The following is a 14893-nucleotide window of genomic DNA, read 5'->3' as shown; positions in this document are numbered from 1 at the left end:
TTTATATACAATACCAACCTTGCAGTGGCATTGCACCAGAATTAAAGTGGTTTCAACCAAGCACCAATCATTGCTTCTTGTACACAATTCTTCCTTGGGAAAAAGGTGCAGAAGTGGGCAGCATCAGGATGTAGTCTCAATGTCTGCCAGTTTTATAACTTAGAGGGAGGTCATGTACACAGGGCAGAGACAGGGTGCTAGTGATATATTGAAATAAACATTTAACGCACATACATGTTTCTAGAATATGAAATGAAGGTAGAGAATAAAAAGGGGGGTAATTGGATCATAGGGGAATGGAATGATGAATGGAAAATGTAAATTGCTGGGATATAATAAAATTTTATATATGAGGGAACAGAGGTTGTTGAGAAAATCAATAAGGGAGGGTCAAATTAAGGAATCGGGAAATATAGTGAGGTGTGGATGCGATTCTGTCGTAAAGATGGAAAAGGTTGTGCAAGAGATGGAATATGGAGTAACAAAGATAGTTTGAGGGGTAATAATATTTCACCTGAATTAAACCCTTCTGTCACTTACCTGATTCCAGCGCTGGTGTCTCTAACATGTAAAATGCTTTCCTATGGGGTTTTACATGACACTGATGTCCTCATGCATAGCGTGAGAACGTCAGGCGACCAAAAGTCGCTCAACAACCTGGAAGTTCCTCTAGTGGCTGTCTAGGAGACAGCCATTAGAGATGGAGTAAACCCTCAAAGATGATTATTGCATTTTATTAAAAACTTCAATAATTACCTTTGCAGAGTTAAGGGATCCGGAACACGGCACCCAGGCCACTTCAATGAGCTTAAGTGGTCTTGGTGCCTATAGTGTCTTTTTAATGTGCATAACATTATGACAGGGATGGTATATTAGGGTCATAAAAATGTTAGTTTTGTTTTCCTTATTCAGAGGTATAAGTTTAATACCTCTATGCTATGTTTGTATTACATTGTTGCATTCCCATGTGCACTATGCATTTTGAAATTATTTTATTTTTGTAATAAGAAAGTGAGAATTTGATCTATCAGTGTAGATCTGTGTTATGAGATAAAACGGTCAACTGAAAGCTTGGTACATTCACGTCCTTAACAAAATGAGTAGATCAAGCATTTTCTTATGACTTGCCCTATCTAACATGCCTCTCTACCTAAGATCTTCTATTTTACAAGATATATATGGCTTGCAATGTTTTTGTTTTTTTAGAATGAGAAATGTCATCTGTTAATTGAGCACGAAACACAGAAACTGAAAGAGTTAGATGAAGAACATGCACTGGAGCTGAAGGAATGGAGAGATAAACTAAGACCCCGCAAAAAGGTAATCAGTACATTTATTGTACAGACCCCTTCCTCATTAAAAAGAAAATACATTTTAAATATATTCTAGTATATACTCTTAATTCATCATTGAAAGATGAGATTGGAATTGGAAACCATATTTGTGTAAAAGTCTCCCCCTTCACCTAATGGTAGCTACCTTCTCCATTATATGCTTCTTAGTCTGACGATACAGCACCTTTACTAATTATGGATATATGTAAAACATGGATTCTGTCATGGAGGGCTTCTCTCACTGGGTTTATTTGCTTTTCCTTTTTTTTGTGTTGCATTGTAACCAGATTTGCAAAACTAATGCAGTTGGCCAAGTTGAGAATATTAGAGTTAAATAATTTTTCACCTCTGTTGGTTTAGTCATACATGTGATATCTCCTCTAACATTAAATAATGTCACTTTAATTAATTTCTTTTGTGATGCCTTCACCTTTATGTTGAATACGACTTTGTCATTTGTATTGTATATAAATTCATTGAAAATGTCAACTTTCTCCGTGTCTCATCTTCTATCTAGATTAAGATTGTTTTTCAGTACAGGAATTCTTTCGTTTTATCTGTTGTGTGAAGCAGGTCTTAATATAGCTCTTTTTCATTAATCATGGTCGTTTTCTAATACAAAGAGTCATTGTTTTGTAGACTTATCATTTTATCTTTAGAATGTCCTTATGTTGAGCTGGACACAGTTGCATTTTGTAAATGTAAGCTATACTTTGTTTCAAGGAAATAATGCCATTGTTTTCTAACAGGCACTTGAAGAGGAGTTTGCACGAAAGCTTCAAGAACAGGAAATGTTTTTTAAAATGAGTGGCGATTCTGAATGCCTTAACCCCACCGCACAGAGCCGGATTTCCAAGTTTTATCCTATCCCAAGCATGCATTCATCTGGGACATAAAGGCGAGAAGCCGTGTTGTTGGCCTCCAGCTCTTGACAACTGCCATGAAGCTCAGAGTTATCACAGCTGGAGAGCTGCTGCTTTGCTGATTTTATATTTTATTTCCAAAACGCCCCTTTTTAAACATTTTCAGAAAGCATGGGTAGTTTTTAGTAAATTTACTATTTAGTCTGGTTTTTTTTGTGTGTTTTTGTTCTGTTTTAATAGTTTGAGGTGATTGGAATACATTTTGTAGAATATACTGTAAGAGCAAAACCTGAAAACGAGTTTGAAAGGTTTGTAAAACCACTGTGTTTGATTATCAGGAAAATCTGCCACCTTTATATTATATTATTTAGTATGTATAATAACGGTTATAAAAGAAACCTTTGTTTTGCGGTTTAATCCCAAGTGAAATTACGCGTTTTCTTTTATTGTAATACAGACTACATTTTTTTGTTAAACTTCCATCCATCACCATCACGTGTTTTTGTTTTTATTATTTTAAATTTTTAGATGATATATTCAGATTTGCTCATACCCTATTAAGTTCCGTTTTGTTGACTTCCATGTTGTCCTACATAGTTTCTGCATTTAATTGATTTATTTTTATGAGTGGTCCAGCACTGAACTGCTTGCCGCACTTTTATAGCGATTTCCTTCCAGAAATCAACATGGGACACGAAGTGCACACGCTATTGTTTCCCTGTAAATTAATGGGACTCTCGAGTGCCAGGAAAACATATCCATTTTCCTGGCACTGCAGGACCCTGCAGTGCCCCTCTCCCTCCCAACCACCATCCCATGTTGCTGAAGGGGTTAAAACCCCATTCAGTGACTTGCCTGAATCCAGAGCCGATGTCCCTCGCCTCTGGGTCAAGCTCCTAACGCGCATGCGTGGCAAAGTTTATAAAAACTGCACTAATTACACTTGCAGGGTTAAGGGTGGTGGGAGTTGGCACCCAGACCACTCTAATGGTCAGAAGTGGTCTGGGTGCCTGGAGTGTCCCTTTAACATAATGGTGAAGCAGTAATCATTCAAATGTTCCAAGAGTACACATTATTTCATTTAAATGCTTACAGGTACTCATGAAAGTGTATTTTCCTGAGATGCTTAGTATTATGTTGTACACATATTTCCTTAATAATTGTGTCAGGTACTGCATAAACTGGATACCTATAACGGTCTCTAAACTACCTAATTGTAGTTTATGACTAAATGCACTTTACTTTTCAAAACAGGTTTGCCCCCCTCCCAATCACCTCTAGTCCCAGTTACCTAGAAAAAAAACTGAAAACAAAAATGTTTATACAAATATAATGTGCATGGACTGAAGCTGTTTAGAACGTAATGGCAGACATGCCCTGCCACAAATGATAGGATGACGGCATCGCTGGAACATCTCCAGTGTTCTGTCTGTGTTTACTCTTACTGGCATAAATTCACAATCATCCCAAGCTTATAACTTTGGTTAAATTGCCAGTTCCTCTTGTTACTGTAGTTGTGTTTTGGCACGGGAAATTAAAAGTGATAAAGGGGTGGCATGCTGTTACTTCCTGAAATGGAACTCTATTAAACCATTAAACATTAAAAGGATTGTGTCATTTTCAGTGCGAGGGAAGCAGCCGCAGTTCCCGGCCTGATCACTCGTTTACACACTGCTCTCCTAATCACTCCAGTCTTGGCATCTTGCGGAGCTCAGTCTGGGCCCACAGCACCCGCTCTACAGAGTGGCATAGTCATAATGATTCTCTCTGGATGTGCGACTATTATTCAAGGTGAGCGAGCGGGTTTTCCTCCTGAGAGGCAGATCAACCTCAGCAACGTCCATGCATGTAATCTGGCTTGCAAAGCTGCTGTGTACTTACAAGACTCTAAGGATAACCTCGATGCATTTCCAGGTTGTAAATTCCTGAGAATGAAGTTAATTGGCAAAGAGGTTTGCTTTATAGTAGAGTACAAGACTCGACTGTGGAGAAAATATGGAATGGTTTGCGTCGGAAAAAAAACATCTGGTGAGAACATTGCATAGTCCCTTGAAGCTGAAGAACTGGCCTCCCGACGTAAGAGAGTACAAACTACAACCCCAGAGCAGAATAGGCTGGTGGAAATAGAAGAACAATCTTGAACAGCAAAAAAAGGGTTTGTGGAGTGACGGGACTGACTCTCATATCATCAGAGACATTAAATACACAAAAGAGAAATCAAGACACTTTATGGACTCCATGCATCAAAAAACAGTCAATGCTGTTACTGAGCATGTGTGATTAGAGCACTGCTACTTCCTGAATACTATCTTGTTGCAGTGATGCTGTCTGGTATAAAGTGTCCAGCCTTTAAGAGAAAAGCTGATGGCATTGAGACTTTTGAACCTTTTGCTGCAGAAGCAAAGTTTTGGTTTTTTTTGTTTTGTTTGTTTTTCAGAGTCAAGTTTGCTGCAGTGTGATGTATGAATTATTTTGGAAAGCAGCCACCACCAAAACTTCCTTGGAACCATTCTCCATCCCAATGGTAACATCATAGAGGTGCTCCTTAGAGCAGGGTTTGCTCAATGTGTAGGCTGAGAAAGCTGAGGGCAGCAGAACGATTTGCCCAGGAAAGAAAGATAAGGATCTGGAGAGCTTGTGGCGCCCACAGAAAATTTGGATCAGAAGGATAAGCAAGATAATGCCAAGGTGGTGCAAGTATTACATGCAGATGCCATGGTTGTTAAGCTAAATTCAGGGGAATACAAACCTATTCATCTTTCCAGTACAAGGCGTCAAGGAGAGGGATCACAGGTTAAGAACAAGAAATTGCGTCCTCTCAATGACCTGTACATGTTTAGGGCCAGAGATTTTCTTCAGAAGAAACTTTTTGGGTGTGCGGTGGGGAGGTGAATGTAGATTATATTCGGTCAGCAAACACAGCAATAGAAATTGTCCCAGTCTTTCCAGAGCGTACCTGTGCCACTGTCCTAATTGGTGAAATAAACATTGCGAAAGCTGTAGTGGGCAAAGATTTTGCCACAGTGATCTTCTATAGACAGAATGATGACCAGTGATCCTCTCACTGAGGAGTTACTGGCAGCAGAAGCATGAGCCATCAAGAATGCTAAAAGTCTTCAAAGCAAGAGAAAAGTTCCTACCCACAGAGTGGCAGACATCTCTGGGGACACTCAAAAGGCAAAACAGTTCCTTAATTTCCTGCAGGGCCAGATGCTCTGAAGCTATTGTAAAGTATGTATTCCGTAGATCCAGGCTCAAGCTTTACATGCCAAAGGAAACCTGCCTTATCACACTTCTCCTTGCTGGCATTGAATCTCCTAGAGAACCGAGAAATATGCCGGGGGTGGTGTTCAGGTAAGTGAGCCGTTAAGTGACGAGGTAATGTTTTACACCAAGGACTTGTATTGGAAAGACAGTTGAAGCAATGGCCAAGGCTGGTAACTTCATTGGATGGTTTCACGTTGATTAAATCAACCTGTCTGTCTTTGGTGGAACACACATTGTCCAAGATTCACTTCACTGCTGAGCGCAGCAACTGCTACAAAACCCTCCTGTCTGCAGAAGAGGAAACTAAACAAAGAAGAAACGATCTGGTCGAAGTTTGAGGAGCTCAATTAAGTACAGCGTTCTGGAACTTACAATAAAAAGGAGTGGGATTTTCAAAATCTCAGCTGAAGCATTTGATTTGGTTATTTTTTTTCAAACTTGGGCAATGTTGACTTTTGCTGATGTTTTTATTACCTAAAATTAATGTCTAAAACGTACACTCCCTACTAACCTTAATAATATTTGTGAAAATGCTACGAATGGTGCTAGATTCCAGTTATTTAGTTCCTGCAATAGGGATAACAAGTGCTTGGATAGTTTTTCATATATCTTGCATAATGTAATTTAATGGAAGGAGATATAATTGCTGAGTTCTACCGAAAGAGTCCAGTGCTCTTAATAAATGGTTTTTGCACTAAAATGTTGATTACAAGCACACTAGAAAATTCTATTTCACCAAAAAATATAGATGACCAACCCAGCATGTTAAACATAAAGAAATCTGCTACAAAGGTGCTGGGTAACCGTTTTAAGTTTTACATAGTTTCACGAGCTTTAAATGCATTGCAGTTTGCTCAGGCACTCCGTTTTAATGAAGCTTCAAACAAGTTCTTTATAAAAATTAGCTGAATTTATTACAAGATGCTATATATATTATTTGGGCATTTTTTTTCCATACTGCATATACCCTTCATTAGTTTTCTTTTACATGTGTATAATGGTATACTTTATATATTTTTTTTTATTTCTGCAGTGGCATTGACAGCTTTGTTATAGAAGATATTTAGTTATAAGTGAAGTTGTGCACTCATTTCTTGAGGGCTATTTTAAATTTTATCAGAATAGTATTACCGGCTACTTTTGTTTTTATTGTATAAAACTATTTTACCCACCTTTCTTTATATGTTTGTATTTTATGGTATTGTTACTCGTAATATAGCCATATTTTGGTTCATTTAGGTTTTTTGTTTTTAATTGTATGACTTGTTCTGTTGGGTCATACAAAGCAATATTTGTATATTTGTTACACTCATTAGCTTAATGAAGCAGTTTTGGTGTATAGATCATGCTTCTGCAGTGGCATTGCTTAATTCTCTGCAATTTAAGCGTTAAATCGCTTTGTTTATGGAGTCCTAGTCACACCTACCTGCATGTGACTTGCACTGCCTTTCTAAACACTTCCTGTAAAGATTCATCTAATGTTTACACTCCCTTTATTGCAAATTCTGATTAATTTAGAATTTCTTATCACTGGCTGTTTTAATAGCTTGCTAGACCTCTTTAGTATGTGATTAAAGTTCAATTTAAAGAGCAGCAGATAAATACTTTTAAAGTAAGTTAACATTTTTTTTTCCCATGCAGGATGTCGGTCACAGCCTGGGGAGGTGTGGCTAAGGCTGTATGAACAGATACAAAGTGATTTAACTCCTAAATTGCAGAAAATTAAGCAGTGAAATTGCAGGGGTATGATCTATACACCAAAACTGTTTCATTAGGCTAAAGTTGTTTTGGTGACTATAGTGTCCATTTAACATGCATTGCTGACACTTGGGAGTAGAAAGGAAATATGCTAAACTGTTGATATAACCGGTCAAGATTGGTCAGTTTGTCTACAAGGAATCTTGATGGTTTAACCCCTTAAGGACACATGACATGTGTGACATGTCATGATTCCCTTTTATTCCAGAAGTTAGGTCCTTAAGGGGTTAAAGTGGACCTGTGTCCCATAAATGTGGGTGTGATGCGATCAGATTTAGATCTATACATTGTGATAACACTCTCCAGCTGATATATATTTAATGTTATACTTCCCTAAATTTGCTAATTATCTTCCTGTTTATGGGTGGGATATGGATGCATGTATGAACCTATCAAAATGTTTGAGCCTGGTTCCCAGAGTGCAGAAAATGAATATAAATATTTTACAGAAATGGAAAATAATAGCTTGGGGAAAGAGATTAGGCTTAAGTCTTTAAAAAAAAAAAATATATATATATTAATGTGGACCTAAGCTTTGAAAAGCACAGTTTTTTTTAAATATAATATTGCCCCCCCCCCCCCCCCCCCCCCCCCAAAGTCACCATCAGTTAGGACAATCCTCCTATTTGGGACATATTTTCTAAGGCCGGCATAGGAGCTAAAAGTGGTAAACCTCTAATCACTGTTTTATTAAAAAAAAAAAAAAAAAACATTTTCAATTCCTCTTAGTCGTGGCGATTGAGGAATCTTATTATTACTTTGAGTATTTCTCGTGATCGTTCATCTACACTTATGTTTTAATGGGGAATTGGCAAAAAAATATATATATATATAATTTTGTTTAACTGGGTAGTTTTGTCAGCTCCGGGTGACTTTATGACCTGTGAGATCATGCCTGTGTCCAAGTCGCTTAACACACCAATAGAGCCGTCCTATGGAGAATTTAAAACGTGTATATCCTTAAAATCCACTCAGTTCTGATAGTCTGATATAAGTTTTGAGAATTTTGCCATAGTTTACATTTTACTTATTCACTTTAAGCAAAGAAAACTTTTTGAACAATGATTGATTAGTGTTTTAGAGTGGATTTTTATTTCAGATAACCAGTTGCTTACACTATTTTAATATATTTTTTTTTAAAAATGTATAGCTTTAACAATATTACCTGTCTTGCTTATTTGGGCATTCATTCATTTTTATATATTTTATTTATTCAAGGCTGCTTTATCTCACTTTCTCTCGGCCTCCCTTTACCCTTATTAACTGTATTCACATTATGCAGATGACTGCTTGCATTGGTCACGTCATTGATGTGTTATGATCTATTTTTGTATGCGTGTGTGTTTGTGTTAAAATATATACACACCCACACACACCTGAATTGCTTGTTTTTTTGTTTTGTTTTACTGCTATTTTTATGCAAAAGCACACCTGAATATTTGCATTAAACTGCAGAGATCTTGTGTGTATAAAGCTATTCTTGCTAAACACAATAGAAATCGAATTATTTCCTCCGCAATTGGAGGTAATGGTGGAAATATATTCCACTCAAACATCATGCCTTCCTGAACATTTTAACCTAGTGGCGTTTGCTTGCATGCTTGTCTTGCAATGCTCCTCTGATATTCTTTGTGTTTTTCAAGGGTCAGTGCATTACATTATCTGGAGGGAAAAGCCATCAGCTGGATGTGTGATTACGAAAAATTCAATTCTTTGATATAAAAGAAAAGGAGAAGTTAGAAACCGTTTATATATCCAAATGCATGTTTTACTCTTAATGCCCTTTAATTTGTACCTTGTGGTCAAGTAATTTTAGGCAGATGGAGTGTCCCTTAGCTCTTACATTTCAGAAGCAAATACTATCTGCTATTGATTGATATGCTAAACATGAAACTACGCCTGGGCAAATTCAATGATCTTAATAAAACGGTGCTTATTAGATAATCAATATTTGTTTTAATTTTCTGATTTCAAAAGAATGTTTCAACATAACATATTTTTTTATTAAATTTGGACAATACGGTTTAAACTCTTTGCCACCTAAAATAAATAAATTATATATTTTTTGTTTTTCTTTCATTTTTGTTTGTCTCTACATTTTCAAAAAATGAATATTTTTTTTTTTTTTTTTTTTTTTAACTTGGCCAGTAATGAAATTTTAGAAATCATCTAAAAGTGTCAAAAAGCATATACTCTCATTTGTAAACTCTCCATGGCTTTCTGTAAAGGTTTTATCCTAATGTAAATAAATCTAACTATACTGTAAGTGTCTGTGTTAAATCTTTTATCAGTTGTCCAATGTGCCTTTAAACCCTGGCATTTTTAGTATATCTGGCCATGAAAAGTGTGTGTCCGTTGTATTTTATTTTAAAATGGTAAATTCCAGTATTAAAAACAAGGTGACTTTAAAAAAATATTAATGACACAAGCCAGGAATAAAGCTTGTATTTTTACTTTACTTTTTTTATAGAAGGTGCAGTGATTTTGATTCTGTGATATATATTGACATGCTATTTAACTGTAGAACCTCTTCTATAGGTGCACTCAGCACATAACATCAGGGTGTCCAATAGGTAGATCCCCAGATGTTGTAGAACTACAACTCCCATGATGCTTTGCATGTCTTTAAAATGACAAAGCATCATGGAAGCTGTAGTTTTAAACCTTTGGGGGAATCTAACTTTTTGGTACCCCTGCTCTAAACATAACATTAGAAAAAATCAATTCCAGGGGGTCACCAGAGGAGATCTGCTCCTCATTTTAGCAGGTGTGTAGAGTATGTGCCATGCATATTTAGAATTGTTAGGAGGTACAGTTTAGTGCCTATCTGGTGGTGCTTTCTGTGTTAGCGTTCAGAGCTACAAGTCATTATGTGTAGAATACTCCCAAACTAACAATGTTACAAATCTTGGTAAATGTGGCTAATATTGGTAACATGCCAATTCATACCCTGTTTAGATAGCATTCATTGTCGTGTGATGGCTCTAAGACAAGTCAACAAATACAGTTTAAATCTAGTATAATGATGCAGAAGTATGAACTTCCATTTTCTCAAAACCAATTCAGGCCAGGTGTTTGGTAGGTGCAGCAAGCCAATAGAAGGCCCAGTGCAAGACTTTTTTTGGACCCATCTGTCAGGTTCCTATCCTGACAAGCAAGACTTTTCCGTTTAATACTGTCCCTTTAAATAGAGTACCTGTTTCTTGCCTCTAGTGGCCTCCCTACGCCAGACAGGAACCCGAAAAAGGGTAACTCACTGGCACAGAGGACAGGGAAACAGTAAGGGAGCAGACACAAACAAGAGGAACAGCCCCAGCGGAAAGGGTAAACCTTCCAGACAGAAAAGGGCATGACAACATTAGATGGCTTAGGGATACAGGGACACAATAAACCCCAGACACACACCCTGAGCACAGGAATGGCGCAAAAATTAGGACACCGATATACACTGCAACAAACAACCCAACATAAACAATGATACACAGCGAGAAGCACATAACGCGGACAGAACAGAAAACACTATATTACACACTTAACCCGCTTATGTGTAAGAAACACATGTAAACAAAAAAAAAGGACACAACACGGAGGGTACAAAGGAAGAGAAATAAACACATCACACCCAGATGAAAATAGACAACATAAACTCGGATTTACAGGGAGATCGATGTTAAAGGAACACTATAGTCACCTAAATTACTTTAGCTAAATAAAGCAGTTTTAGTGTATAGATCATTCCCTTGCAATTTCACTGCTCAATTCACTGTCATTTAGGAGTTAAATCACTTTGTTTCTGTTTATGCAGCCCTAGCCACACCTCCCCTGGCTATGATTGACGGAGCCTGCATGAAAAAAAAAACTGTTTTCACTTTCAAACAGATGTAATTTACCTTAAATAATTGTATATCAATCTCTAAATTGAACTTTAATCACATACAGGAGGCTCTTGTAGGGTCTAGCAAGCTATTAACATAGCAGGGGATAAGAAAATTTTAATTAAACAGAACTTGCAATAAAGAGCCTAAATAGGGTTCTCTTTACAGGAAGTGTTTATGGAAGGCTGTGCAAGTCACATGCAGGGAGGTGTGACTAAGGTTCATAAACAAAGGGATTTAACTCCTAAATGGCAGAGGATTGAGCAGTGAGGCTGCATGGGGCATGTTCTATACACCAAAACTGTTTCATTAAGCTGAAGTTGTTCAGGTGACTATAGTGTCCCTTTAAGATGTCACAAATAGGAGCGAGACACCAACAGACGTGTACCTAGAACATATAGAGCCAGTAACAAACGGACAAAAACGCTAGGAAACACGATAGAACAATTGACAAATAGAGATCAGACACACACGCACGACTACCAATAGGCGACATGAAGGAATTAGGGCAGGTCAACACAGCACCCAGACCCTGAGAATTAGACTCCCCGGACTGTAAAAAGACCTACGGGATAGGACACCAACCCGTGGGACCCGGGATTCCAGCCAGAACACGGGAACCCAGAGATACAATTAAACCACAGAGAGAAAAAGAGGCCTGAGGGCCGACACAATATTCCAATGTTGACGGATGCCTGCACGAATATGCTATTGAAATGTGACCATCGTTCTATGAATATATATCTAAGACCTGCGAGTCTACATGTTAGATACGTTTGGAATGTCGGATTTTTCTTGCAACAACGACAATACAAATCATATTTACAAAAAAAAAAAAACACTGTCAGAAACCGTCTCAGGGAAGCTCATCTGCATGCTTGTTGTCCTAATCGGGGTCTCGACTTGACTGCAGTTCGTCGTAACCCACTTGAGTCACATTTGATGTGGCCCCCCCCCCCACATGCAGAGACACACACACACACACACACACACACACACAGTCTGTGTGATACAGACACACAAAATGTTTGTCACCCTCCTGTTTCCTACCTTTTGCAGGAGGGTGACTTTCTCTGGGGTCCAGTGGGGGCTCAGCCTAATGGGAGTCAGAGTTCCCACTCTGACTCCCTCCTACTTCCTCCCGCGCGGCTCTCTGATAGCTGAGAGAAGTGATCGGGGCAGTCACTTTCTCCCAGCTCTGCCTGATGTCATCACAGGGGGCCCAGTCGTGCTGTTAAAGCGCCCAGTGTGGACTGGGCCCCCTGGAAATCCATACCCATTGGGTGGCCCTAACAGCATGGTGTGGTGACATTCTGTCATCAAACTAATATGGTGACCAGGGGTCATGTGACCAAGCTCATGTATGCCGTTCTCACAGTGGGATAAGCTTTACCTTTGATATGGTAATTGGGTAATTCAATACCTTTACAGGTCAGGAAAGAGAACCACTTCCCCCTATACCCATTCCTTCCTGTTCCTTCTTGGCTGTGCTACTGAGCAGACATGGGCTAATTTTTATCATGGTGAACTGTGAGTGGGATCTGGTGATTTTCTAAGATTTAGTTGTTATTGTGGTATAGTTAGTTAGATTGTGTGTAATTATTTGTATGTTGTTGTTGTTGTTTTGTCTCTGAATAAATATTTGTTAAAGTAGACGGACCAGAGTTTATATGTGTATGCGTACATAATTATTTATAGAGTTTGGTAATACACCACACATGGGCCACCCGATGAACCCCTTCATGTGTGGCCCCAGTCGCAGGGCAGCCGGGCCCCCTGTAGTGACTGGCCTGGTCGCAGCTGCGACCCCTGCGACCGCGGTATGTACGCCAGTGTGTACAGGGCAGATGACAGACAGCGTGTATGGCGTTGTATGGGTGAGCGGTTTGCTGATGTCAACGTTGTGGATAGAGTGGCCCATGGTGGCGGTGGGGTTATGGACAACGAAAACAGGTGCATTTTATTGATGGCATTTTGAATGCATAGAGATACCATGATGAGATCCTGAGGCCCATTGTTGTGCCATTCATCTACAACCATCACCTCATGTTGCAGCATGATAATGCACGGCCCCATGTTGCAAGGATCTGTACACAATTCCTGGAAGCTGAAAACATCCCAGTTCTTGCATGGCCAGCATACTCACCGGACAGGTCACCCATTGAGCATGTTTGGGATGCTATGGATCGGCGGATACGACAGCCAATATCCAGCAACTTTGCACAGCCATTTAAGAGGAGTGGATCAACATTTCACAGGTCACAATCAATAACCTGATCAAGTCTATGCAAAGTAGATGTGTTGCACTGCGTGAGGCAAATGGTGGTCACACCCAGGGCCGGCCTTAGGGGTGTGCGAGCTGTGCGGCCGCACAGGGCGCCATGGACCAGGGGGCGCCATGTGGCCAACACAGCTCACACATGGCTGGGTGACAGGGGTGCAGGGGAGCTAAAACAGGTACCTGGGTGGAGGATTTCATTATTCTCCACCCGGGTCTATTATAATTTTTTTTTAAATCGCTGCAGCGGGGGCGGGGCTTATCGTGAGGCAAAGGCGGAGCCAATACCTACCCGAAGCCCCTGGTAACTTCTGCACAGGAAGAGGGAAGAAGGAAGGAGTCCCTGCTTCCCCAACAACCAACTGCATCCACTCTCCTTTCCAGCCATAATGGAAAGAGGTAAGTGTGTGTGTGTGTGTGTGTGTGTGCCTGCCTGCCTGCCTGCAACTGTTTGCCTGTGTGTGTGTGTATGACTGTCTGTCTCTGTGACTGCTTGCCTGTGTGTCTCTGTGTATGACTGTCTGACTGCCTGCGTGTGTGACTGTCTGCCTGTGTGACTGTCTGTCTGCCTGCGTGTGACTGTTTGCCTCTCTGTGTGTGTGTGTGAGACTGTCTGTGTGCCTGCCTGCCTGCGTGTGTGACTGTCTGCCTGCCTGCGTGTGTGTGTGTGTGTGTGAGAGACTGCCTCCCTGTGTGTGTGACTGTCTGCCTGTGTGTGACTTAACTGTGTGTGACTCCAATTGTGTGTGTCGCTGTAGCTGTGCCGTTGTGTGTGACTATCTGCCTTTAACTGAGTGTGTGTGCCTATCAGCGTGCGTGAGTGTCTGCATGCCTTTAACCAAGTGTATATGACTGTCTGCTTGTAATGGAGTATGTGTGACTGCCTGCTTGTGACTGTGTGTGACTGTATGCCTGTAACTCTGTGTGTGACGGTGTGCCTGTAACTGTTCGTGATTGTCTGCCTTTAACTGTGTGTTTGGCTCTGTGACTGTCTGCCTGTAACTGAGCATATGTGACTGTCAGCCTGTAACTGTGTGTGTGTCTGTATGCCTGTAAATGAGCATGTCTGACTGTCTGCTTGTAACTGTTTGTGTGACTGTCTGCCAGTGCCTGTGTGTGTGACTGGTGGAGGGGGTGGGGGAGGACCTAGGGGGGGCGCCGTGAAGACTTTTCGCACAGGGAGCCTAATGGCCGAAGGCCGGCCCTGGTCACACCAGATACTGAATGGAGGCAAAAACACAGTGTTGCGTTTATAATTTTGTTCAGTGTATATCACCTCTTCAAGGTTACAAAGCAGTAAGAAACACTCAGATTTTTGTTTGATTCAACTGAGTTTATTTCAGAAGCGGTTTGGAGACACCATTCTTTAGGGAGACTGTTTCCACTTGCAGATTTTACTGTGTTTTCCATAGATAAAAAAATATCACATTTCCATTTAAAAATATTTTCTGACATTGGAGTAGGATTTTAGGAGGCAGACATTTTGCTTTTTAATTATTTGTATTATTATTATTATTA

The 14893-nt window shown here is 39.8% G+C and overlaps 1 protein-coding gene and 1 pseudogene across 3 annotated transcripts in view; both read left to right on the top strand.

The window, feature by feature from the left end:
* Positions 1–2689, top strand: part of SLK (STE20 like kinase) — a 57828-nt gene extending 55139 nt beyond the window's left edge. For all 3 annotated transcript variants that reach the window (XM_063434947.1, XM_063434946.1, XM_063434945.1), the window contains 2 exons: positions 1207–1320; positions 2084–2689. In XM_063434947.1, the coding sequence (XP_063291017.1) occupies positions 1207–1320; positions 2084–2230 (261 nt within the window). In that variant the 3' untranslated portion in view covers positions 2231–2689. The remainder of the gene's footprint in view (positions 1–1206; positions 1321–2083) is intronic.
* A 1112-nt stretch (positions 2690–3801) lies between these two features.
* Positions 3802–6426, top strand: LOC134574681 (staphylococcal nuclease domain-containing protein 1-like; annotated as a pseudogene).
* Positions 6427–14893: the final 8467 nt, after the last annotated feature.

Source organism: Pelobates fuscus, chromosome 10 (assembly GCF_036172605.1).
Source record: "Pelobates fuscus isolate aPelFus1 chromosome 10, aPelFus1.pri, whole genome shotgun sequence".
NCBI lineage: Eukaryota > Metazoa > Chordata > Amphibia > Anura > Pelobatidae > Pelobates > Pelobates fuscus.
This window is presented reverse-complemented; position numbering and strand designations above follow the sequence as displayed.